This window comes from Galeopterus variegatus, unplaced genomic scaffold (genome assembly GCF_000696425.1).
Source record: "Galeopterus variegatus unplaced genomic scaffold, G_variegatus-3.0.2 Scaffold3856, whole genome shotgun sequence".
NCBI classification, from domain to species: Eukaryota; Metazoa; Chordata; class Mammalia; order Dermoptera; family Cynocephalidae; genus Galeopterus; species Galeopterus variegatus.
In genome coordinates this window covers 40,777-67,576 of record NW_007729967.1, presented here as the reverse complement: position 1 = coordinate 67,576, position 26,800 = coordinate 40,777, and the positions used below count along the sequence as shown (strand labels likewise).

At 38.0% G+C, this 26,800-nt stretch overlaps 1 protein-coding gene across 1 annotated transcript in view; it reads left to right on the top strand.

The window, feature by feature from the left end:
- LOC103601743 (PH and SEC7 domain-containing protein 3-like) overlaps positions 1-26,800 on the top strand; it is a 127,445-nt gene that overhangs the window by 73,744 nt on the left and 26,901 nt on the right. The window contains exons 4-5 of the mRNA XM_008586166.1: positions 7,063-7,133; positions 16,195-16,198. Coding sequence (XP_008584388.1) covers positions 7,063-7,133; positions 16,195-16,198 — 75 coding nt within the window. The remainder of the gene's footprint in view (positions 1-7,062; positions 7,134-16,194; positions 16,199-26,800) is intronic.

Below are 26,800 nucleotides of genomic sequence, written 5' to 3'. Positions count from 1 at the left end.
TGCTTTGGGGAAGCAAGTGCTGCAGGTCAGGTGAGGTCTCAGATTCTACATCTCTAAAGTGGGAGATTATAATCGTCGTTCCAGTGCTTTAAACAGTATGTACTCAGTAAATATTAGCTGTTGCTATTACTACTGCTATAATTATCATTGGTCATAGCATTATTATTATAATGCATAGCATTATTAGCAGAAATGTTGGACTGGTAGCACCTGAAAGGGCAAACACATATCTTGTGCCTCTATTCTGAGATCTGTAGCCATGAGCAGGAATGCCTTTGAAGGTCTTAGAGTTCAGTGAGATTAGAAAGTATCTGATTTATATTCCCTTCCTATCTCATCATCTCCTTTCCTGCCCTCAATGCCCACCTCACAGGTGTAGCAGACCTGACTGCTGCAAAGGATTGTCATCTGTAGTTTCCCCTTCTTCATGTATCTTTAGAACATGATTTCTCATCTGAATTGCCCTGTACAGTAGCTCTTAAATCCTTAGATGAGCCTCCTTGGCAGCTTACTCTACCTTTCAGAACTGCAAATGTAATTAATAATAGAGACATTAATATGAAATAGAAGCAGTAACACTTACCTGAAAGGATTGTTTGGATAAAATAGAATGTATGTGTATAATGCTAGCTCAGTGCCCAGAGCGTGGTAGTATAAGTGCTCAGTTCATGTTAATCACCTTTCCCCTTTCCTTCCATTTCTTTATCTTAATTTATTGTACACCTCTATCCATGTTCCCGACTTCCCCTCTCCTCTGTACTATTATAATGGCCTTCTTTGGTTTCCTTTGTTCTGGATTCTTTCTCCCTGTCCTCACCCCTAACATCTCCTGTATCCTGCTCCAAATGAATTCTTCCTACATTACAAAGTTTGTAAATAAATTCTTAAAAATAATAATAATAATAATAATAAGTAAAGGAAGGGAGAAAGAACTAGAGAGTCCATTTTTCACAATATAATGGCCTTCAGACTCTGAAACTCTCCCATAAAAATATCTAAAAATGATAGATAAAATATTTTTAAACACCTCTTAAGTGAATGGATGAGCCTATAACAATGAAAGGGAAATCTGAGAGGCCAGGAATAGAGCAAGCATGAGTACAAGTCCAGGGAGGTCGGCTAACCCTGCGACTGCTAAACCTTCAGGGCATTGCTGGATCTGAGTAGCCACCCAATACTGGAGAAAAAACTGCACAGCTTTTAGCACAGAAGGCTAAAGAGGTCGAGAAAATAAAGGAGCAATTAAGACACACTGTAATAAACGAGGAGTCAGAAGGGAGTGCTAAGCCACCCAATACTGGAGAAAAAACTGCACAGCTTTTAGCACAGAAGGCTAAAGAGGCCGAGAAAATAAAGGAGCAATTAAGACACACTGTAATAAACGAGGAGTCAGAAGGGAGTGCTAGATGGTTCCAACAGTGGAGAGAGTGGAGGAGAGACAGTGTTCAAAGATATAATGATTTCAGGTTTTTCAGAATAATACACAGGGAGTCCAAAGAACACCAGGCTTATAAATTAACAGAAACCTATACTTAGACAAAAGATTTAGACTCAGGAAGACATCCCAACAATGATGGTAGCCAAAAGATGGTGGAATAATATCTCCATAAGAAAAACTAATTGTCAGCCTAGAAATTTTTATGAAATAAAGACATTTTATGTAAACAAAAATAGAAAAAGATTTACTACCAAAAAACAATCACTGAAGGAACTTTGAAGGACAGACTTCAGGAAGTCATTGACAACAAGCCTACAGCTAATATACTGAATAGACAAAAATTGGAGGTTTTTCCTTTAAGATCTGGAACAGGACAAGGATGTACTTGCCCGCTCTTATTCAACATAGTATTAGAAGTTCTGGCTGGTACGAAAAAGCAAGAGAAAGCAGTATAGAGCACCCAAATTGGAAAGGAGGAAGTCAAACTATCCCTATTTGCAGATGACTTGATACAATACAAAGAAAACCCTAAAGGCCCCACTGAAAAATTAGTAGAACTAAAAAATGAATTCATTATAGTGACAGGATACAAAATCAACACACAAAAGTCAATAGCCTTCCTATATGCTTATAATGAAATAGCTGAACAAGAAATCAAGAAAGTAATCCCATTCACAGTAGCTGCCAAAAAAAAATGAAAGACCTCTACAGTGAAAACTATAAAACTTTCTGGAAAAAATTGAAGAGGACACAAATATATGGAAAGATATCCCATGTTCATAAGTGAGAATTAACATCATCAAAATGTCCATATTACCTAAAGCAATCTACACATTCAGTGCAATCCCATCAAAAACCATTGACTTTCTTCACAGAAATAGAAAAAAGTGATCTTCAGATTTGTGTGGAACCACAAAAGACCCCATATAGCAAAAGCAATCTTGAACAAAAAAGAACAAAGTTGGAGGCATCACACTTCCCTACTTCAAATATGCTATAAAGCTATAGCAACCAAAACAGCAAGGTCCTGGCATAAAAATAGACAAATAGAACAATGAAGCAGAATAGACAGCCCAGAAATAAACCCACACACTTATTACAGCCAACGGATTTTCACAAAGGTGCCAAGAATATACAGTGGGGAAAGGACAGCCTTCTCAACAAATGGTGCTGGGAAAACTGGATATCCACATGAAGAAGATTGAAACTAGCTCCCAGTCTCACCATATGCAAAAATCAACTCAAAATAGATTAAAGACCTACATTTAAGACCTGAAACTATGAAACTACTAGAAGAAACCATGGGTGAAATGCAACTCAAAATGGGAGTGAGCAGTTCTTTTTTGAGTGAGACTGCAAAGGCACAGGCAGCTAAAGCAAAAGCACACAAATAGGGCTGCTAAAAAGCTTCTGACAGCAAAGCACACTATCAACAAAGTGGAGACAGCCTACAAAGTGGGAGAAAGTGTTTGCAAACTACACATTACTTGTAGTGTAGTGTTTTGGGTGTTGTTTGTTTTTGTTTTTGTTTTTGTTTTGCTGTTGAGTTGTTTGAGTTCCTTACAAATACTCTGGATATTAGCACCAGAATATATATCCAGAATATATAAGGAACTCAAACAGCTCAACAGCAAAAAAACCCAAATAACCCAATTAAAAAATAGGCAAAGGATCTGAACAGACATTTCTCAAAAGAAGACACACAAAAAGAGCACATGAAAAAATGCTCAAAATCACTCATCATCAGGGAAATGCAAATTAAAACCCCAATGAGATATCATCTCACCCCAGTTAGAATGGCTATCAGCAAGACAGAAAATAACAAATGCCAGTAAGGATGCAGAGAAAAGGGACCTCTCCTACATTGGTGGTGGGAATGTCAATTGGTACAGCCACTATGGAAAAGGCTACGGAGGTTCCTCAGAGAACTAAAAATAGATCTACCTTATGCTCCAGCTATCCCACTACTGGGTATATACCCAAAGGACATGAAACCAGTATATCAAAAAGACACCAGCACTTCCATGTTCATTGTGGCAGTATTCACAATAGCCAAGAGATGGAATCAACCTAAATGTCCATCAATGGATGAATGGATAAAAATAACTGTGGTATATAACACAATGGAATACTATTCATCTATAAAGAGAAGTGATATCCTGTCAATTACAGCAGCATGGATGGAACTGGAAACCATCACATTAAGTCAGACACAGAAAGACTAATACCAGATGATCTCACTCGTTTGTGGAATTTTTTTTTTTTTTTAAAAATAGTTCTCACAGAAGTAGAGAGTAGGATAATGGTTACCAGAGGCCAGGGGGAGGGGGTTGGTGGGGAGGAGAAGTGGTGGACTAATGGGTACAAAACAGTGCTATCTACCCTAAGTGAATCACTGTGCACTATATGCATGTACCGAAACAACACACTGTGCCCCACAAAATTATATAAGTTAAAATAAAAAGTCATTGAAAATGGCCTCCAAAGAGCAATCTCAAGTATAGAAAGAAGCAATGAATAAAGATAAAAGTAAACATGAGGGTAAATCTAAACAGACAGTAGCAGTTTATAGAAAAATAATGATGTCGACTTCAGTAGTATTTTAAAGAGCCTACAGCCAAAGCACCCTGAACATGCCCTATCTCTTCTGATCTCAGAAGCTATTCAGGAGCTGATCAGTAATTGGATGGGGGACTCCCTGGGAATACCAGGTGCTATAGGCTTTAAAAAAAAAAAAGAAAGGTAAAATAATAGACACTGTTACCACGTAAGGTTAGAGGCAGGTGATTGGAATTAAAACATTCCAAGGTGGTTGTATTTTTACAAAGGAAAGCAATTGATTGTCTTTGGGCTCTAAATATGCATATTAAAAACTGCCATGAAAGCATGGTCTAGCACATATAAAATGGCATCTTTTGATAAAGTTCTGTAAACACCTTCTCACAGTAGATACCTGGGTATTTGTTAAACTTCATCTACATACCAACTCCCTACCCCCCTTGCAGTTAAAGCCTTTCGATTGGACACACTGGGTTTCTGATCATTAATCTTTCACTCATTGCTCCCATCATGTTCACTACGTAACTACTCATACAACTGCTCAGGTATCTTAGGTACTTGATAACACGTGAATCAGTTTTAACTCATTCTGGAGTCGTCACTATGAGGAATAATGCTCTTCATTCACTGACCTCCAGCCCTTTGTCTTCCACACAGTCACCCTCAGAGGGTGCAGCAGCAGCAGCAGCACTGTTCTTGTGGTTTTAAAACCGGAGCCATCGAGCCTGCTTGTAGAGAGCCTTCCCGGCCTACTCAAGTGCACAAGGTCCCTTTTTTCCCTAAATTCCACTTGTTTGCACCCACACTATCTCCTGTGTAAGATGGAGGTAATAATAGTTCCTGACTCCTAATGTGGCATCAGTTCAATGGATTAATACGTGTCAGAGCTCTAGAGCAGTGTTTTTATAGCACACTAGCTGTATACTGCTGAGAACTTGCTTCTAGGTTGTCTTGTTGGGAGGTTATGGGTTGCTTCACTCATGGCGTATCTAAGTCATAATTGAACAAAGACAGGATTAAGTTTTACTCTTCTGTGGGAGAAGGCAAAGTAGAGTTCAGTAGTGTTAATGATCACTTACTGAGCATTTGTCACTCATGGGCGACTTTTAAGATCATGTTTCACTTGGCAGCTCTTTGGAATCTGTTTCTAGTAGGCTTAGGGTGGTAGTGATAAAAGACAGTTAAAAACTTTGTGAACATGTACATGGATTCATAGATAGTTTTCCACTTCCAAAGTAGAAAAATTGATTTGTAGATCTTTAAACTGAGGGGATCTCAAGATCCCACGAAACCAGCTTTAGGGCTTCAGAGAAAGCCTTTAAACTCCAGACCTGTGTTCCTCCTATAGAAAACTAAAAGCTTTTCTCTTAAGTTTCCTTCTGGCATCTGCCAGTGCTTTACTTTAGCTACATGAATTACCAACAGTTTAAAATGAAGCAGCTGAAGTCCTGAGAGGTTGAGTGACTTGTCAGGAGTTACCCAGGGAAGGGTTGATGGATGAGAGGACAGGTATAAGGCAAGGTGAGGTCTAGAAGGGACTAGAAGCCCAGCTTGTCTGCTTCTGCTTTGGCACCTCCGCCACAACAAACTGCCTCTGACCCTGCTCTGCAGCAGCTCCCGCAGCCCAAGGTCACTTCTGAGTGCACAGCAGGACCAAAATTTGACATCTGTTGAACAACGTAGTGAATATTTGTTATATATTTGATCTGTGGCCCTCTGTTTATATTAGTCAGGTTTTTTTCTTATAAAGGAGATTATGGTGTGCTTTTTTTTGTCATATATTTTTGAATACACACTTTTAAACCTCACCTAGTGGAAACAGAAGGGATGATATTTTTAATTTCCCCTGGAAACATGCAGAGCGGATGTTTTGAGTCCTTTCTTGCCAGGTGGATATCTCAGTATGGTGTTGGCAGGAGCACCTATGTTCTGTAAGTTGTTATATTCATCGAGTTCCAAGCCTAAGAAATCTTGGGTATTCAGTCAAAAGCGATGTAAAGGGTTTGCTTAAGAATAATGTACTTTGTAATTTAATCAGGTATCCAAGTTAAACACAGCCAAATGTTTGACAAAGGAAAATATGGATAAATGACCCTCCCTATGTATTTGGCAGGCATGTTTAGAAAAATGAAATTCAAGTGATAACATTTTCTAGTTATAAATTTTAATTTTATTGAGATTAAGAATAAATAGGTAATGTTTGCTTTTACATTTGGACAATTTGTAGGAGTTTATATAAGTCAGTAGAGAAATTCTACTTTATATTCAAGAAAAATATAAACAAAAGGAACGTTAGGACTTCTGAAAGAATTAATTAATTTGGAGAATTTTTGTGATGGTGCCTAGTGTCTTCCTTGCACTGTGCTAGGTTCTATGAATTCTAAAGATGAAGGGTACCTGCTCTTAAGTCATTCACAGTCTAGGGAAAGAGACATTTGGACAAAAAAGAAAATTACATCGCAGCAAAATCTGCAGCAGAGATGTGCACAGTTTCCCATAGGAGTAATAATAGTTACTTATAATCCGGTTCTGGAGGGTGGGGGAGAAATGTCAAGAATGATTCTTTCATATTGAGACCATTTTATGATTCCTAGAAACTTTGAAGAAGCCATAAAGCTTCTGGGACAGGAGCCTTTTAAGCCTTCTCTTGTATTAATACGTATTTCCAATATGCCTATTTTGCTTTCCCAGTCTGTAAGTCATTTCTACTAGAGAGCAAACTAGAGAGCCTTGAACCCGAGCTCAGTTCCAGCTTCTCCTCTTCCTAATTGTGTGACCATGAGCAGGTCACTTCTCTGTGCTTCAGTTTTATAAAAAGAAGAGAGTATTAGTACCTACCTGGCAGCATTATTGAGAGGATTAAATAAAATCATAGATGGAAAACGTTTTAGAATGATGCCTGGTACACCATAAGGCTCAAAAAAATTTTAGTTCTCATTATTATTAGTTTGGCAGCTAATAAACTAGGAATATTGAAACATAATCACCATGCTGATTATTTAGATTCTCTTTCTAAAATGCTAACTTCTGTCAAATAAAATGTCACATTTTTTTTCCCTTTCCAGCTCCAAGAGGAAAGCGAGGATGGAAAACCTTTTATGCTGTACTGAAAGGAACAGTTCTTTACTTGCAAAAGGTAAAAGTAAAATAGGTAAAAATAAAAACCCACAAAACTCCCTGAAACAATAAACAAGGTACCCAAAGAAATACTTTGTACAAAAAAGCCACATCAAACACCCAGAAGACCATTTAATTGATGTTTAAATTCTTTTTTGTTTGTTTGTTTTTGTTTTTGTTTTAGTGAAAATATTATCTTTGGATACACTCACACAGACACATACACACATATACATACATTATCAGAGAAATGGACATGCTATGTTCTAATTACGTTAAATAAGAAATATTGAACATTAGTTTATAAGTTAGACTTCATATGGTCTATACAGGTACAGACCTGTGACAGCACCTGTTTCAGTGGATATTTTACTATAGATTAGTTATAGCCTTCATTTATATATTGTTGTTTAACTATCTTAGTTTTGATCCTACCTAAAACTAGAGACACACATTTTTATTCAAGTCCTGAAATATTTATACTTAACTCAAACGTATTCCAAATTTCCCGGGTAAGGGTTTGACCAGAACATCCCGTCAGGAGTCTTTCTTCCAGTCTCAGGATCTGGAAATCTGTTTGGGACCCAGTTTCTAAGTTGTGGCCATTTGAAGGGTGGTCGCTGGAGCTTCTGCCTCTTCTGCTCTGTGGCAGTGGAGATGGGAAAGTTGTGTTGACTGGAATGGAGTGTACCACTTCCCTGGGCCCAGCAGAGTTCTGTCTCCCACTGTGAAGGTGCAGGAGCTAAATTAGGGCTAATAGGAAGCAAGGCAGTCACAACACTGCCCTTAACAGTGTCTGATAGGAAAAGATGTTTTTTCATTGTGCTAAAAAGCACATAACGTGAGATCTACCCTCTTAAATTTTTAGATGTACAATGCAATATTGTTAACTATGAGACCAAAGCTGTACAACGGATTTAGGGAGCTTTTTTATCTTGCATGACTGAACTCTATACCATTGTGCAGCAATTTCCCTGTTCCCTGCCTGCCCCCCCCCCACTACCCCCCAGCCTCTGGCAACCACCATTCTACTTTGTTTCTATGAATTTCACTATTTTAGATACCTCATGTAAGTGGAATCATGCAGAATTCATCCTTCTGTGATGGCTTATCTCATTTAGCATAATGTTCTCAAGGTTCATTTATGTTGTAGCATGTGTGAGAAATTCTTTCCTTTTTAATGCTCAGTAATATTTACATCTTATATATATACCACATGTTCTTTATCCAGTAATCCATGAGTGCACATTTAGGTTGTTTCTGTCTCTTGGCTGTTGTGAATAATGCCGCAATGAACGTGGGTGCAAATATCTCTTTGAGGTCCTAATTTCACTCATTTTGAATAAATACCTGGAAGTGGGATTGCTAAATCATATGGTAGTTCTATTTTTATTTTTTTTTGAGGATCCACCATCCTGTACTTCAAAGGTACTGAACCATTTTACATCCCAACAACAGTACATAAGGATTCCAATTTCCCCACATTCTCGCCAACACTTGTTATTTTCTGTTAGTTTGTTTTTTTAATAGTAGCCATCCTAATGGGTATTAAGTGATATCTAATTATGTTTTTGATTTGCTATTAAAAATAAGAAAAACCCAAACTGTTTTTCCCATTCTCTATTCTTATGCTCAATACAGAATACTTCTGTGACCCCAGATTCTCCAGCTCACACCAGCTGGGTGTCCTCTAATTCAATTCAATTCAATTCTGACACTATCTACCTAGACATAGCTTCAGAGCCTGCAGGTTGAGGGCTCAGTCCCATAATTCTGTCTCCCACTTCAGATGCCAGTTGCAAGAAGGAGGTTGTCACCTATACTTCTGACCAACCAGCTATAAATCAAGGGTTTCCAGGACCCCCTCCTCGGGTTTGATTAATTTACTAGAGTGACTCATAGAACTCAGGGAAACATTTACCCATTTATTATAAAGGATATTACAAAAGATGCAGATGAACAGCCAAAGGGAGGAGATGCATAGGGCAAGATACAGGACAAGGGGCATAGAGCTTCCAAGCCCTGTCCCAGTACACCACTCTCCAGCGACCTCCCTCTGTTCAGCTATCCAGAAGCTCCTCTGAATCCAGGATTTTGTTTTTTGTTTTGTTTTGTTTAATGGAGCCTTTATTCTGTAGGTATGATTGATTAAATCATTGGCCATTGGTGATCAACTCAACCTTCGGCTCCTCTCCCATCTCCCTCCTGGGAATTTGGGGTGTGGGACTAAAAGTCCCAACCTTCTAATCATGCCTTGGTCTTTCTGGATACCAGCCCTCATCCTAAGGCTATCTAGGGATTACCAGCCACTAGTCATCTCATTAGCATACAAGGGACACTCTTAATACTCCGGAGATTCCAAGGGTTTTAGGAGCTCTGTGCCAGGAAATGAGTATGAAGACTAGATATAGATATAATCTTATAAATCATAATATCATGTTTGCATTTTCCTAATGATTAGTGATGTTGAGCATCTTTTCAAAATACCTGTTGGCCATTTATATGTCTTCTTCGGAGAAATGTCTATTCAAGTCCTTTGCTCATTTTTTATTTTTTAAATAGGTTGTATTTTTTTTTACTATTGAGTTGTAGGTATTCCTTATGTATTTTGGGTATTAATTATTTGTGAGATGTATGGTTTGCAAATATTTTCTCCCATTCTCTAGGTTACCTTTTCAGAAAACTGTTGAATTGTTTCTTTGATGTGTAGAGGTGTTTTAGGCTAATGTAGTCCCACTTTTCTATTTTTGCTTTTTTTGCATGGGCTTTGGGTGGCCTATCCAGAAATCACTGCCAAGTCCAATGTTATGAAATTTTCTCCCTGTTTTCTTCTGGGAATTGTATGGTTTTTGTAGATTAAGTCTTTAATCTACATTGAGTTCATTTTTGTGTTTGGTGTAAAAATAGGAATCCAATTTCATTATTTTGCATGTGGATATACAGTTTTTCCATCACCATTTGTTGAAGGTACTGTATCTTCTCCATTGTGTAGTATTGGAACCTTTATTGAAGATCATTTCACCGTATATGCATGGGATTTTTCTGGGCTCTCTGTTCTGGTCTGTTGGTCTATATGTCTATCTTTATGCCAGTAGCATACTATTTTGATACTGTAGCTTTGTAATATGTTTGGAATCAGAAATGTGAGGCCTCCAGCTTTGTTCTTCTTTCCCAAGATTGTTCTGGCTCATGTGGTGCTTTGTGATTCCATATGAATTTTAGGGTTGTTTTTTCTATTTCTGTAAAAAAAAAAAAAAAAAAATGCCATTAGGGTATTGATAAGGATTGCATTGTATCTGTAGATTATTTGGGGCAGTATGGATATTTTAATATTAAGTCTTCCAATCCCTGAACATGAAATGTCTTTCCATTTATTTGTGTCTTTAATTTTCTTTCAGCAATATTTTGTAGTTTTCAGTGTTCAGGTCTTTCACCTCTTCGGTCAAGTTTATTTCTAAGTATTTTTTTTTTATATTTTTTGATACAGTTGTAAATGGAAATATTTTCTGTTCAGATTTTTTAGTTTTACGGTATAAACATGCAAATGATTGTTGTGTGTTGATTTTTTTAATCCTGCAACTTTGCTGAATTTATTAGTTCTAACAGTTTTCTTGTGGTATCTTTAGGTTTTCTATATATATATATATATAAGATCATGTCTAAGATCATGTCAAACTATTCCCAGTTTGTTGAGTGTTTTTACCATGAAAAGATGTTGAATTTTGTCAAGTGCTTTTTCCACTTCTGCTGAGCTGTTCATGTGATTTTTATCCTTTGTTCCATTAATGTGGTGTATCACTTTGATTTTTGTATGTGGAACCATTCTTATGTCCCAGGGATAACTCCCACTCAGTCATGTGTATACTTTTAATGTTTTATTTAATTCAGTTTGCTAGTATTTTGTTAGGATTTTTGTATCTATGTTCTTCAGGGATATTAGCTAGTAGTTTTGTTTGTTTCTTTTTTTGTTTTTCTGGTTTTAATATCAAGATCTTGCTGGCCTCATAAGATGAATTTGGAAGTATTCCCTCCACTTTAATTTTTTTGGAAGAATTTGAGAAGGACTGGCATTAATTCTTTAACTGATGGAATTCATTGGTGATACCATCTGGTCCCAGTCTTTTCTTTGTTGGGAGGTTTTTCATTACTGATTCAATCTACTTACTAGTTAGAGATCTGTTCATATTTTCTGTTTCTCCATGATTCAATCTTGGTGGGTTGAATGTTTCCAGTAATTTATGTATTACTTCTAGGTTATCCAATTTGTTGACATATAATTTTTCACAGTAGTTTTTTATAATCCTTCTAATTTCTGTGCCATCATTTGTAGTGTCTCCTCTTTTATATCTGATTTTATTTGAGTTTTCTCTTTTTATTCTTAGTCTACCTAACAGTTTGTCGACTTTGCTGATCTTTTGAGAAAACGAATTCATTTTTTCTATTGATTTTCTATTCTCTTTTATTTCTTTCTGCTCTAATCTTAATTTTTCCTCTCCTCTGCTAACTTTGTATTAGTTCTTCATTTTCTAGTTCCTTTAGGTATAAAATTAGGTTATTTAGAATCTTTCTTCTTTTTTAATGTGTTTATTGCTATAAACTTCCCTCTTGATAATATTTTGCTGCATCCCATATGTTTTAGTATGTTTCATTTGTCTCAAGATATTTTCCAGTTTCCTTTTTGACTTTTTCTTTGACCCATTGGTTGCTCAAGAGTATGTTGCTTAATTTCCACATATGTGAACTCTCCAGTTTTCCTTCTGCTATTAATTTCCAGTTTCATTCCATTCTTAGAAAATATAGTTGGTATGATTTCAGTCTTCTTAAATGTAAGACTTATTTTATGACCTAATATATGATCTGTCCTGGAGAATTCTTCATGTGCACTTGAGAAGAATGTATGTTCTGCTGCTGTTGGGTGAAATGTTCTGTGTATGTCTGCTAGGTACAGTTGATCTATAGTGTTGCTCCAGTCCTTTGTTTCCTTATTGATCTTCTGTCTGTATGTTCTGTATATTATTGAGAGTGGAGTATGGAAATCTCCTACTATTATTGTATTTGTTGATTTCTCCCTTCAGTTCTGTCGTTTGCTTCATATTTTGGGGTGCTCTGATGTTGGATGCATATATACTTCAAATTGTTATTTATTCCTGGTGAACTGACCCTTTTATCATTACATAATGTTCTTTTTTGTCTCTTTTGACATTTTTTGACTCAAAGTCTATTTTGTCTGATATAAGTATGGCCACCCCTATTCTCTTTTGGTTACCATATGCATATAATATCTTTTCCATCATTTCACTTTCAGGCTATGCGTGTCTCTAAATCGAAAGTGAGTCTATTGTAGATAGCATATGGTTGGGTCTCTTTTTTTATCCAGTCAGCCACTCTGTGTCTTTTGATTGAGGAATTTACTCCATTTATGTTTAATTATTGATAGAGAAGAACTTACTATTGCCATTTAATTATTTCCTGTCTTTGTCATTTTTTTTCTTTTGCTTTCTTCTTTTGAGTATTCCTGTGTGTTTCATTGTTTTTTTTAGTAGTGCCAGGTTTTTATTCCTTTCTCATTTTCTTTCATTCATTTTCTGTAGATATTTTCTTTGTGATTTTCATGGGGCTGATATAAAAATTTTACAGTTATAACAATGTATTTTGAGCTGATAATAGCGTAGTTCAATCACATACCAAAACTACACTTTCACTCTCCCCACATACACACATTTTGTTATTTTATGTCACAAATTACATCTTTTTATATCGTGTTTCCTTTAACATGCTTTTTTAGTTAGTAGTATTTTCAAAGTGATTTACACACCATTACAGTAGTAAAAGTATCGTGTCTTTCTATATATATACCTTTACCTGTGGGCTTTCTTCTTTTGTGTTTCTGTTCAGCATGCTTTTGTTTCAATTTGAAAAATTCTCTTTCGCATTTCTTGTACACCAGGTGTAGTGGTGATGAGCTCCCTCGGCTTTTGTTTATTTGGGAAAATCTTTATTTCTCTGTCATTTTTGAAGGATAGTTTTGCTGGATATAATACTCTTGTGTAGCAGCTGCCTCCCCCCCCACCCCCCAATTTGAGCACTTTAAACATATTATCACAGCCCCTTCTGGCCCTGCATTGTTTTTGCTGCAGAATGTGCTGATAGTCTTATGAGGGTTCCCTAGTATGTAACAAATCATTTTTCCATTGTTGCTTTCAAAATTCTTTCTTTTTCTTTGACTTTTCATAACTTGATTGTAATGAGTCTCAGTGTGACTTCTTTGTATTCACTCTAGTTGGAGTTTTTTGGGCTTCTTAAATCTGTGTGCCCATTTCCTCCCCTATATTTGAGAAGTTTTCTGTCATTATTTCTTTAAATAACCTTTCTTCCCTCTTTCTCTCTCTCTCTTTTCCTTTTTGGACTTTCATAATGCAGGTAATTGGACCACTTGATACTGTATCATTCGTCCCTTTGTTTGGCTTTCTCAACTCTTTTTATTCTTTATTTTCTTTGTTCCTCTGACCAGATAATTACAAATGACCTGTCTTCTAATTTGCTAATTCTTTCTTCTGCTTGATCAAGTCTGCTGCTGAACCTCTCAGCTGAATTTTTCAGTTCAGTTACTGTATTCTGAATTGAACTTGAAAATTTCTGGGCTTATTTATTTATTTATTTAATATTTTATATCTGTTGATACTCTGATTTTGTTTATTCATTATTTTCTTGAGTTCATTGAGCATCTTTATGGTTATTTTGAATTCCTTTTCAGGTAATTCATATTCCTCAATTTTTTTAAGATCAGTTTCTGGAGATTTATTTTGTTCTGCTTGGCCACATTTCTTTCCTTCTTAGTATCTCCGTAGCTTTTTGATAATATTGGCACATTCGAAGAAGCAGTCTCCTCTGCCAGTTTAGGAACTGGCTTGGTGCAGGGGAAGATCCTCACCAGTGAGCTTTTCTGGGCCTGTGCGTGCAATTTCTCAATTAGAGATGCTTTCCAGTTTCTTTTTCAGGAACTTGTAATGCTTACACCCTGTGATGTCTATCTACAGCATTGCAAGTTTTCTGTTTCTACTGCAGCAAACCACCAGCTCCCCCTTGTTCTAAGCAGCCACCAGGCATCCAGTGTATGTCAGCTCCTTATCAAGGTCTTAAATCAAACCTAATTCAGACACCAGTCCCTCAGATGGCTCCAGAAAGCCAGAATGCTGCATGCATGCACAATTCCCTTCTCTCCCTCTCCCTCCCAAGGGACAGATCTTGAGTTGTATGCTTGTGATTGTGACTGCACTGAGCTGTGGTAGCCACAGCAAGCCACCTGTCACTCTCCTTTGTCCTCACAAGCCTCCAGGCATCCAAACTATGCCAGTTCTGTTAGCACTGTGAATGAGGTGAGATGGAAACCAATCCCTCAGGTAGTCCTCTGACTCTGTGTATCATTATAAACACTTTCTCATTAACAGTATTTTAGCAGGATTTTTTTTTTTTTTTTTGGTCAGTCTGGTATCTGATGACTATAAAATGGTATGTCATTATGGTTTTATTTTTTCCTCTTTTTTGTAAGGTTTATGAAAGCATTTATTTTTAAATGTTTGCAGTATTTTTTATTAAACAGATTTACCATTATTTAACCTACTCCTCATTTTCAGACATATCCTTTTTTAGTTTTTCACCGGTATGAATAATGACATATATATTTGTGCACATATTTGTTTATTTCCTTAAGATGATTTCTGAGAGTGACATGGGTCACAGGGTAGGAACTGTTTATAATTCTTGAGACATATTTCTAAATTACTTCTAGAAAGAATTTGTTCTTACACTTGTTTGTGACAATACCTGTCTCACCACAACTTCTCAACATATTATCAACATATGGATATTCAGAGAAAAGGGTCTTAATTCATTTCAAGCTTTTTGTTTTTGGTGCACAAACACATGTCCTTACACACTCTACACACTGATGTAGCTGCCTGTCCACACTTATGTTCCTTGGAGTACGAGGCCTTCCTTTGATGTTCCATGTACAGTACTGCATCCCATGTGTGAGCATCCAAACTGGCACCACCGAGATAATAAACTGCTTTGGAATGGAAATATAACTATTGGGAATAAATATACTTTATTTATTGTTATTTTAAACATTTCAAAATGTTATAATAGTGCCATATATAGTGAGATTGAAGGGACTAATTCTTTTTTAAAACCAGCCTTTCTTAAGAGTCCACCCAGGTCCATATTTAAAAGGACTTTAACTGTACTGTATCTTATATCAACATTTGGCATATTACCAGAGCAGCTTTATAAGGAACACTTTTATAATTATTTTTGTTTTATTCTTTATTTTGGAGCCTTTTTACATGTCTAGATTAGGAAGGATTATATCTGACACAAACTCTTTTGGAATAGATCGGGTAAGGAATATTAGAACATGGCTTCCCCACCTTGGACCAAACTCTCTTTGTGGGAAAACACCCTTTGCAGAGAGAGGTGTGGAGTTAGCTGAAACTCAAAGATCACAAAGAAAATGATTTGTGGCATTTTTCTAAAATTTACACATTACTTTTAAGGTTATAACGGGGAAATGGAGATAGTTTTTGATATTTGGAGATTATCCATACTCTTTACATGGCAGATATCTTGTATTGTCATTATTTTCCTATGGAGTCAGTACAGCTTTTAATTTATAAGTCAACTGCTCTGGCCTCCTCCACATCAGCATGTGTGTGCATGCTGGGCTCACACTGGTCCTTTCAGCTAGCTTTGTCTCTGCAGGGAACAATCTTTTGCAATTAAATTTTACATATCACAGCTGTTTCCCCGCATAAATCCCATTCTCTTGGTTCACTTTTTCATTTTCTCCAAAATCTCTAAATGGGGCACAGCTGTCTTTAGCAAAACCATTTCTTTGAATACCTAGCCACAGGATTTCCACCCACTCCATCTCAGGGTGGGCCTGGGAAGAGGAAAATACTCTTTTATTCAACATTTGAGAGAAGTGACACAAAAAGAGATGCTATTTCAAGTCACCAACTTTTCCTAGTTAGTTGTCCTCTCCTTCAGATAAGCATATTGATATGAGTTTGAGTCATTAGGATGTAGAAGAAGCTAAATATTGACAAGGGAAGTAGCTTTGTAATCTTTGAAGCTTCAGCATCAGTTTGGATTAGAGCTCCAAAAAGATTTCTTCTCCAGATTTATGGTACCTCTGATGGCAAATGTGCATTTAAGGAAAGCTAGGCAAAATTCCTTTTATAAAAAGAACAACCTAGCACTGAGGAAGTTCATGTAGGAGAGTGAAAAGTACAACTGTGGGTTATCTATAAGGTTACTGTTTCGTTTGAATCAATAAGGATGCCAGTGTGGCTATATAAAGTACCTACTTTGGATGAGAGTAAGCCTGCAGAAGAGAGGCCGTGTTTTGTAACCAATCTCTACTCACTCATTATTGTTGTGAATGCCTTTTTCTTTTTTTTAAGGGGGGGGGGTGAAAAAAATGTGACAGATGCTTGAAATGTTGAAACTAGTAATCAACTAATATCTGTTCCCAGAAACCTTGTACAAATCTTAGAGACTAGGTCATTAGTCATTGGAAGCTTAGTCTTAGCAGGCCTAGGTCTTATATGGATTCATCTACCTGATTTTTAAAATTAGTTTTGTCCTGATTTGTAAAATTTAAAAGGAAAAAGGCAAGAGGACCATACAAACATGAAGACCCTATGGACATCTACATGAAAAAATGCCAACTCTGTAAAGTTAAGAGGGTGCCATTTGCTGCTGAGGTGACCTTTGGGATATTGAACTGCCCACCAGAAACAACAGGAATAAACGTAGATTTCTTCCTCTTGGAATTACCCCTATGTTGAAGAGTATGTTGGAGACTCAGTACTGGTATTGGATGTGTCCTACAGAGGGCTACCAATGTCCCATTGCTGGTTAATCCTTAACCCTGCTAGAAGCGTAATCTGCCAGCACACAATGCAGATGCTACACAAAGAGTGAACTGTATGATTGCAAGATGATTTGGGGGTTTTACAGTTTGGGTTTTGTATCTTCTCGTACCTATTTAGAGTTCATCACATGTCAGGTACGATGCAAAATGCTGGGCTTCCAAAGATGAAGCAGACGTATTCCCTGCCTGCACAGAGCTCACAAAAATAGGGAGAAAACAGGTAAATTGAGCATTCACCAAACAATGGGATAAATTAATAGTGGTGTGGAAAAGTCTTACTGAAGAGGGCCACCCAAGCATGCTTGCAAAGATCAGAGAATTCCCTGAGGTTTTAACACACCTTGAACTGATTAATGCCTGAAGGATGAGGAGTTTGCTAGGCAAGCAAGGCAAGAAAAAGCATGTTATCTAGAGAGGGGAAAATAACAGATATGAGAGCATGTGGCATGTTCAAAGAATGGCAAACAGCTTTTTACATTTGTATTATAGGATGGATGACAGATAGCAGGCATTAGAAAGGTGAAAAATTATGTTTCAAATAATGAATATATCATGAAAACTAAAGAGATAGTATCACAGTGTCGTGAACCGTCCAGTTTACAAAAGAAGCTGTTTTCTTCCCTGAAGGAATTCAAGCTCTTTAAGACTGAGGTCAGTACTGCTCCCACAGATACCCAGGTACTCAAAGGATCTAGGTGGCATTATACCCCATGCTATATAGCGCTTCTCACAGGACCTGCTAGGTGGGGCATGTACCCCAGGAGTGGCACATTGATCTCCCCTCTGTGCTCTCAGAATGCAATATTAACACTCCTGGAATTCAGGTATAGCTGAGAACAAAGTAGTCATCCCCTCTTCTCCTTTCCTTCTTCAGCTGATTCTCTTCTATTTCAGTGAGGGGTAATGAGAAAAGGCCCCCATTTCCTCTAGCCCAAGTCTAGTTTAATTTGGTGTGCAAAGACTCACTTATTCAGCCTGCTTTGTGAATGGGGCTATGCCAGGCGTGGGGATGCACAGGTCCTAGAACCCAGCCTCTGTCCTCAAGGGCCTTGCTAGCACACTTAGGTTCTGCATCCATTCTCTCTTTTCTAACACCTTTCTACTCCATAGAAATTTCTCAGCATCAAAGATTCCTGTCCAAAGGCTTCCAGTAACTCTTTGCTCCTGAGTGCCCTCCGTTTTCCCCAGCTGGGCAGGCATTCCCTCCCTGCTCCCCACCTACCATGGCTGCCAGTTCACTCACTGCTCCTAAATGAGAGGGATGGTACTGCCTGAGACAGAAGAGCAATTTAATTAGTATTTCCTCATCAAGAGTGGAGAATAATAGTAAAAGCTTCCCCTCTCCAAAAAACAAAGAAAAAAACCACAACAGTCATCAGAAGGAGAATCAGGCACAGCTGAAGTTATACTGGGAAAGAGCTCCAAGTCCTTGCAGTCTCCATTCACTTAGCCTCCTTCCCTACTCCCATCTCAGTCAAAGAAGCTTGGCACAAACATTTTCAGCCACTCTTATAGGAAATTGAAGAGTTTATAAATATCTCATGCCTCTTGGATTGTAACCAGTCCTGTGTGTTTTTAACCTTCTCTGTTGCGTGCCCCCGAACACACGCACACAGTATCAGCAGCCTCTTAGATACTGAAGTAAAATCTTTGTTAGGCTGGAGATCTCTCTCCTCGGATTTCTCAGATCCTCCTAGGAAAAAAGGTGTCTCCTGGAAGAGCACTAAAAGCTATGACTTTAGAAGTAGACATACATTGTCAAACTCCAAGTCTGTCACTTAACTAATTTCTTATTTGTAGCAGGTAATTATCCTCTCTGAGCCTCAACTCATTCATCTGTAAAATAGGGAGAAATGATGTTGCATGGTTGATGTAAAGAATTTTTTTATTGAAATATCATTAATTATACATATCTGTGGGGTACAGAGTTGACTGTCAGTATTTATGTACAATATGTGATTGTACAATATGTACAATCAGAATTGTTGGCATATTACTCATTACAGAATGAATTAATTCTTTGTGCCCATTACCCTATTTTTCCCTAACTCCCCTAACTCTTCTATGGCTGAGAAGTATTCCATTGTGTGTGTGTGTGTGTGTGTGTGTGTGTGTGTGTGTGTGTGTGTGTGTACACACCACATTTTTTTATTCAGTCATCCATCAATGAACATTTAGGTTAGATCCATAACTTGGCTATTGTAAACAGAGCTGTGATAAATGTGGGAGTGCAGGTATCCCTTCAACATGATGATTTCCATTCCTTTGGGTGTATACCCAGTAGTAGGGTTGCTGGATTGTATGGCAGCTCTATCTGTAGTTGTTTGGGGAACCTCCATACCATTTTCCATAATGGCTGCACTAATTTACAGTCCCACCAACAGTGTAGGAGGGTTTGCCTTTCTCTGTGTACTTGCCAGCATTTGTCATTCTCTGACTTTTTGATAATGGCCAGTGTAACTGGGGTGAGATGATATTTCAGTGTGATTTTGGTTTGCATTTCCCTGATGCTGAGTGATGTGGAACATTTTTTCATGTACCTTTTGGCCATTTGTATGTCTTCCATTGCGAATGTCTATTCAGCTTCTTTGCCCATTTTTTTAATTAATGAATAAGACCTCAAAAGCACAGGCAACAAAAGAAAAAATAAACAAATGGGATTATATCAAACTAAAAAAGCTTCTGCACAGCAAAGGAAACAATCAACAGAGTGAAAAGACAACCCTTAGAATTAGAGAAAATATTTGAAAACTATGCGTCCAACAAGGGATTAATATCCAGAATATACAAGGAACTCAAACAACTTAACAGTAAAAATACAAATAATCTGATTTAAAAATGGGTGAAGGAGATGTAAAGAATTGTTTAAAGATATGAAAAATGTACCCGGTATACAATAAGTTAAGAGTAAATATTGGTTCCCTTCCTGATGACTCTTAGAAGAAGTAAGATTATTTTCCCTTTTTGTCATTTCCTGATTCTTGCCATTCTCATGAGGAACAAAGTGACAGGCTCAGACAGACTTTTTATCTACTTTTTCACAATCCTACAACAGTTTGTGTAGCGGGAGTTAGCCCAACCATCTCAATTATCCAAATACAGGCCTTTTCATTACCTTCTGGTTTTATTAAAGGATAAGAGATTCCTTCCATCATTTCTTTCCACTTGAGATCAGAGACAGGTGCCTCCATAAACCTTCTTAGGACGAGTGCAAGGAGTAATATAATAGGCAAGGCAGAGGACTCCATGCTGTGGACTTAGTGATGGAACATAGAAACTAGTCAAAGATACCACATCACCTTTATGCCTCATTCCCGTAGGCAGTAATTGTGTGTGTGACATTAGTTCTGCATACCTGGATTCCAGTTAGAGGAATTTTACCAAAGATCAGACACATACTTCTTTTTACTCTCCCTCCTACCACCCCAACCCTGGAGATTTAGAAAGTCTTGATTTGGGTCCTCTCTTCTACGAGAATATAAGCTGTAGACTCTATCCACCATATTTATATGGCAAAAAAATATGAAACAAGCACAGTAGGAGCCCCCCCCACCCTGTTGAAGGGACATTTAAGAGAGCAGCATGTCTGTACTTTTTCTTTTTAAATCCCCACATATCCTTATGGAGCACTACTTTATATCTAATACCTGAAAGAATAATCATTCCCAGATCAGAGCATCACCCTTCACAAATGTAAGAAATGGCGTGGCATATTTATCTCAGTGATCATTCATCCAGAAATAAGACTGGCTTGTTAGTTTTTAGGGTACTTCTTGCATTTGAGCTATACAAATTCATAGAAGGATATTGTTCCCATTTTTTTTTAATTGAGAAGCTGAGGCTCAAAGGTTGGTTAACCTACTTAGAATTGTAAAGGTCGTAGTAACCAAGCTAGTATTTTTTCCATTAGGCTATTCTTGGATAAATACTAAAGCTTTAGTTTGTGACCTTTCTAATTACTAGAAGTTTAAAACAAGCTATTTGAGTAGGGTTGGGGTCCCTAATTTTACATCCTCAACCAGATTCAACTAATTTTTGGCTCATACATAGCAAATGTGCAGTAACTTTCTTCCTTTCCCTTTAACTCCTTCTTTTGTAAGGACCAGTGGATCCCCTCTTTCTCTCTCATTGTTCTCCCCTGACTCCGGCCACTCTTTCACTAGACTATGGGACTGTCTCTAATTATCTCCTATAATTAGAGTAAGTAAACTTTAGGATTTCCTAACACAAACCTGTTTTCAGGTATTTTTTATATTGTTCCCAGAAACCATGAAATATCATGGAAATGTCAACACACTAACCATTTTGAAACTCTCAGATGGGCACTTAAAAGTGGCTTAAGTATCCGTTATCAGCTAAACTTTGACTAACAAACTACCATTCTTTTTTTTTTTTTTTTTTTTAAGATGACTGGTAAGGGGATCTTAACCCTTGACTTGGTGTTGTCAGCACCACGTTCTCCCAAGTGAGCCAACCGGCCATCCCTATATAGGGATCTGAACGTGTGGCCTTGGTGTTATCAGCACCACACTCTCTCAAGTGAGCCACGGGCCGGCCCTCAAACTACCATTCTGATACAGAGGGCCATAATGTTAGTTAAGAAGCAAATCTATAATGAATACATCTCTAAGAGTGGGACTCAGCCAGTTTTTTAGAATGTTGTACACTGAAGATATGACTGTAAGCAAGATATCGTTTCTAAAGGAGCTTATGTTGTATCTGAAGAGATTAACAAATAAAAGTCCAATTCAGTGCAATTTGATAAATGCTACAAAGAGGGAAACGGGCTGTGGAAGCACATTTAGAAGGGTACTTGAGTCTTAGGAAGAGAAGGGAAGATTGTGGAAGAATTCATTTAAAAAAGTGAAATCTAAGCCTACACTTAAGAAGACAAATAGAAGTTAGTTATACAGGAGGATTCAAACATAGGCAAACCTGTCTGGATGCCTAGATGTGTGAAACCACAGCACACTTGGGAGCTACAGGTTCAGGGGAGTATAAAAAGTATGTAAAGCAGTTTATGAAGAGCTTGGAAAGCCTTATTGAAAATGAGTCAAGACTTTATTGTAGAGCAATGTGGGGCTGTTGAGCTATCAAAGAGTTTTAAATGGGAAGTGACATGATCATATTTATATTTTAGAAAGACCAGTCTGGCTGTAGGATGGAGAATGGATTGGAAGCAGATTTGATCAGAGACAAAAACCAGATTAGCATAAACTAGGGTAGTGGTAACAGGGAGGGAGAAACATAGTTTAGCAGGAGAGTTAGGTTTGAGGTGGAATTCAGAGTGTCTGTGCAATAGCAAATAGATGTGTCCAATAAGCAATCACACATATTCAGATCTAGAGCCAACGAGGGACCCTAGAAGTACATATCTGGAGGGCTATCAACAAATAGTTGTTAATTTAATTTGTCGGAGTAGATGATGTCACTCAGAGTAGAGTGAGGAGAAGATGTAAGTAGAACCAGTGGAACACGGACACTTCACATGTGCCTTAACAAGAAGAGACAGTGAAGGAGCCTGAGCCATGTGACTAGAGAGCCAGGAGGAAAACTGAGAGAGAGAACGTAGTGTCATGTATGTCAAGAGATGCTGGAAATGTTCCAAGTTGTAAAAAGGTAAAATAGGAATTGGGAACTGCCATGCGAATTCAACAACCATGAGATTATTGATAAAGCAATTTCAGTGGAATGATAGGTATGAAAGCCAGATTGGAGAGTGTGAGGACGAGATTAGACTATAATACCTCTGAACTGGGAAGGAGCTTCAGACTGAAGAATGAAGCAGGCAAATTGATAACGTTTACAAAATATTTTATTAAAAGGGTAACTTACATATAGGGAAAGTCACATGCAGCAAAGCATCAGACATCTACAGCAAATGAGAGCTCTCTCTCTTTCTCTGCCTTGTGGGTAAGGCTTATATAGCATAACTTCAAAGAAATAGTTTAAGAAAAATAAGTTTCCTGTGATCTAGGAAGCAGGGAGCTTGTGATGCTTGTGCACAGACTAGCTGACACCCGGGGTTACGATAAGTCGCCTAGTCCCTAAGCCCTATGTTCCTGTTATGCTTGTGCTAAGGTTAATCTGTAACTGGTCAGCAAAACAAAGGAATGAGGTTAAACAGGAGTCAGCCTGATGGGAGGGGCACAAGATGGTGTTAGTTCTGTTTACCCTCTAAAACTGAGACAATTGAGAACACAAAGGCAAGGAGTAGAGGTTTGAGCATCCCTAATTTGAAAATCCAAAATCCCAGGCCGGCCCGGTGGCGCACTGCTACAGTGTGCCGCTTGGGAGCGTGGCGGCGCTCCCGCCGAGGGTTCGGATCCCACATACAGACCTGTTCCCGCTCACTGGCTGAGCGAGGTGCGGGCACAACACCGAGGGTTGCGATCCTGTTGCCGGTCCCGGTCTGGTACGGGTGCGACACTGAGGGTTGCGATCTGTTGCCGGACACGAAAAAAGAGACAAAAAAAAAAGAAAATCCAAAATCTGAAATGCTCCCAAATCTGAATCTTTTTGAGTGCTGACACGCTCATTGGAGCATTTCTGATTTGGGATTTTTGGATTAGGGATGCTCAACTGGTATATATTCTACAAATACTTCAAAATAAAAAAAAAAATTTTTTAATCCAAAATCCGAAACATTTGTGGTCCCAAGCATTTCAGATAAGGGATACTTATCCTGTATGTAGACAACAACTTTCAAGAAGTTTGAGTTGTAGTTTCCCCTGTCCTCTGTCCTACACTATCCCCTTATGTGATATCCTCTTTCCTGTGACTTTTGCAGATAATGGATCCCCAGTGTTTATCTCATTTCTACTGAATCTCTTCTCATTCCTGTTATTGATTTCTCTCCAAAGTAAAATATCTTCTTGTCTTTCTTCCTTTCCCCAGACAGTTTCTGACATTATCCAGAGTCTTTATTTTTGCTTCTCCAGGTTACACACAGTCCTCCGCATCGCTGTTTACCTCATTTCCCTTTCTGTCCCCATCACTTAATGTTACTTAGTCATATTTGCCTGTAGCTTTCAAGCAAAAAGTAAATCCACAGAGTATCACAATAGTAATGTCAGAGCCGTTTACACAATGTCATATTGGCAGCTGTGTGAGAAATAAAGTGTCTACTCCCTAAAAGAGCTTGGGCTTACAGTGTCCTTGAGAAGGCCGGTCTCCTGCATTGAATAGCTAGTGAACGCTTAAAAATCATCTCATGAAAAAGCACCAGTTAACATATAAACCAAGTATATAGGTGAAGACTGGAAAAGACACAGGGTAAATGGAATAAATTTGAGTAGTAACTGATTCCAGTTTCTAGAATTCTTCAAGGTGGAGCCTGTGAGATACAATACCAGCAAAGGGGCTGATTTAAATATGTGCATATTTAAAACAATTCCAGAGTTTAGGTGTGATGATCAGGCACAGTAGGACATTTATGGTTAGAGTGGTTTTGTCTGTCTGACATACGTGAAAACACACTCCTGTCCTTGTTCTTTCTAGTACTTGCCCCTGAGCCCAAGCAGCTCATGCCAATGACGGTAACCCTATTTGTAGTTAATGATTACTATTAGAATATAAAGTGTTCATGGCAGAAGAGTCTAATATTATCATTTCAATGTGACAGTCACAGTTCATACATGCTTTAAAAATTAGAAATTGCTGTAAATTAATGATAAAAATGATTAAATCCTTGTTGGTTCTGATGATCCATCATTTTTGAAATTTGGATATTAACTTTGTACCCATTTTGTTAACAGAAAGTGAGTCATCTGCTAGCCACGTGCTTAGACAAGCCTTTGCTATCATATTGTTTCAAAAGTGCTCTCTCAGTTTGAGTTATGGGCTTTGTGTCTGGGCCGGGCTCTCTGCCTCTTTTTTGTGAGGTTTATGATGGTATCCTTGTTACAGGTCTGCTTGTGACAAAACTGAACTACCCTAAAGATAAATTGTCAGGTGACTGATGGAATGATAGGTTTAGGTGGCCAGTTAGTGCATGGTGGGAATTACTTAGAGTTTGGCTATTGATTATTGTGTTCTCCCGGCACAGTAACCAATAGTAATCAAAGAATCTTTAATATGTTTTATCTTTAGGGTCTAGAAAACTACCGTTCAAACCTGAGTATATTTGCCATGTCTCTAGAAAGTGAAAAATCAGCTTATTATCTTAAAATGTAGTTTTCTATCACAATATATCAGGTGCTCTCTGTTCTTGATACAAAATCTTCTCTTCTTTCTTTGCATCACATGGAAGAGAGATTTGTTCCAGCTGAGCTGCCTGTAAGGTTTTTTAAAGTCCAGTTGGAAAGGGAGTTTTTGCAGTGTTTGAAGTATAGGTAGCATCCGGGGTGATCCTGGGCCAGGCAGAAGCAGGCCCTCGAGACTCAAGGCCTCCCAGACCGTGATGATGGCTGCCAGTCTGGGGCTGATGTGCCGGTGCCATGACGCCTGCAGCAGGCCGATTCCGGCCTGGTCTCCTGTCATCCTTTGTGCTTTCCTGTGTGCTCAGGACTTTACTCTTTCCTTTTGTGAAACTGCTGGCTGTGTGCCCTTTCAGACTTTGAAAAGGCTATCTGGACCTTCTTTCATCATTCCGTAAAACAATGGAAAATGCTTAAAAGGAAAAAATATTAACCAGGCTTTGAAGAATGATGACCACACCCAGGTTGTCATTAGTCATAATTTAGGTGAATGACACAGTCTAGCAGAGAAATGTGACCATTACGTAAGAGATATTTAGGGCTTAATCATAATTCTAAAAAACTAAATTCATAAAAAGACATTGCAGCTGGAAACACATCAGATCTCTGGGGTTCGAGATATTTAGGCTGTGTTCTGAAGGATTCTGTTTAAAAACACAATTCCCATTTAAATGCCTAGCAAACAGAAGCTAGTTCATTCCTAATGAAGTTTTTTGTCCCCACCTGAGAAGCTGATGCAGTAGTGTGTGGCTTCTTCCCAGTCATGCAAGTGTGACATAGGCCCAGAACTCAAACCCCTTTCCCTGTATGTCACTGAGGTCCCTATGCACTGTGTTTCTCTCCCTCTCTCTTTTCCCTTCCTGCCTTCCCTTCCCTCTTCTCCCCTCTTTCCCTTCCTTTTAATAAATGTCACACCCACACCAATCATATGAAAGTCGTAGAGGGAAACATATGAATTAAACACTAACTTGGCCCACAGGGCTCAGAACTCAATGGAAATGTAGTAGATGATGGATAGACACAGCGGCGTCACAAACGATGATACAAGTGTAGGCTTTAACAGAATGTTAGTGAGAACATTCTAGAACTGAAAGGAAAACAGCAATAGCCTCCCACCAATAAAAACTATTGTATTAATTAGTCATTAATTATTGTATTAATTAGAAAAATGGAAGAAATATAGAAGAGTGAGTGGTAAGATTTTTTCTCTGCTTAAAAACACTTTTCAGACTTCTTAAATTTCTTCTGATACTGACTCAAAGAATCCTATAATCTTTTTCTGCAGGGCTAGTGATGGTTATCTGCTCTAACTCTCTATGCAGCTGCATAATCATTAAAAAGATAGATCCTAACTTCTTGGTTCACTTGTGAGATTTATCCTGGAACATTTCCTGTGCCTCACTGGAAGGAGGCCTGATGCCTTATTGAGAAAGCACTTCAAATAAGTGCCCTCCCTAAGGAGGCTAAGGGCAGTTTCAGTGCTAACAAAAGAAGTCCTGCTACAGGCCAGTACCTCCACACTGTTGTAATAGGTAGGATGGGGACTACATA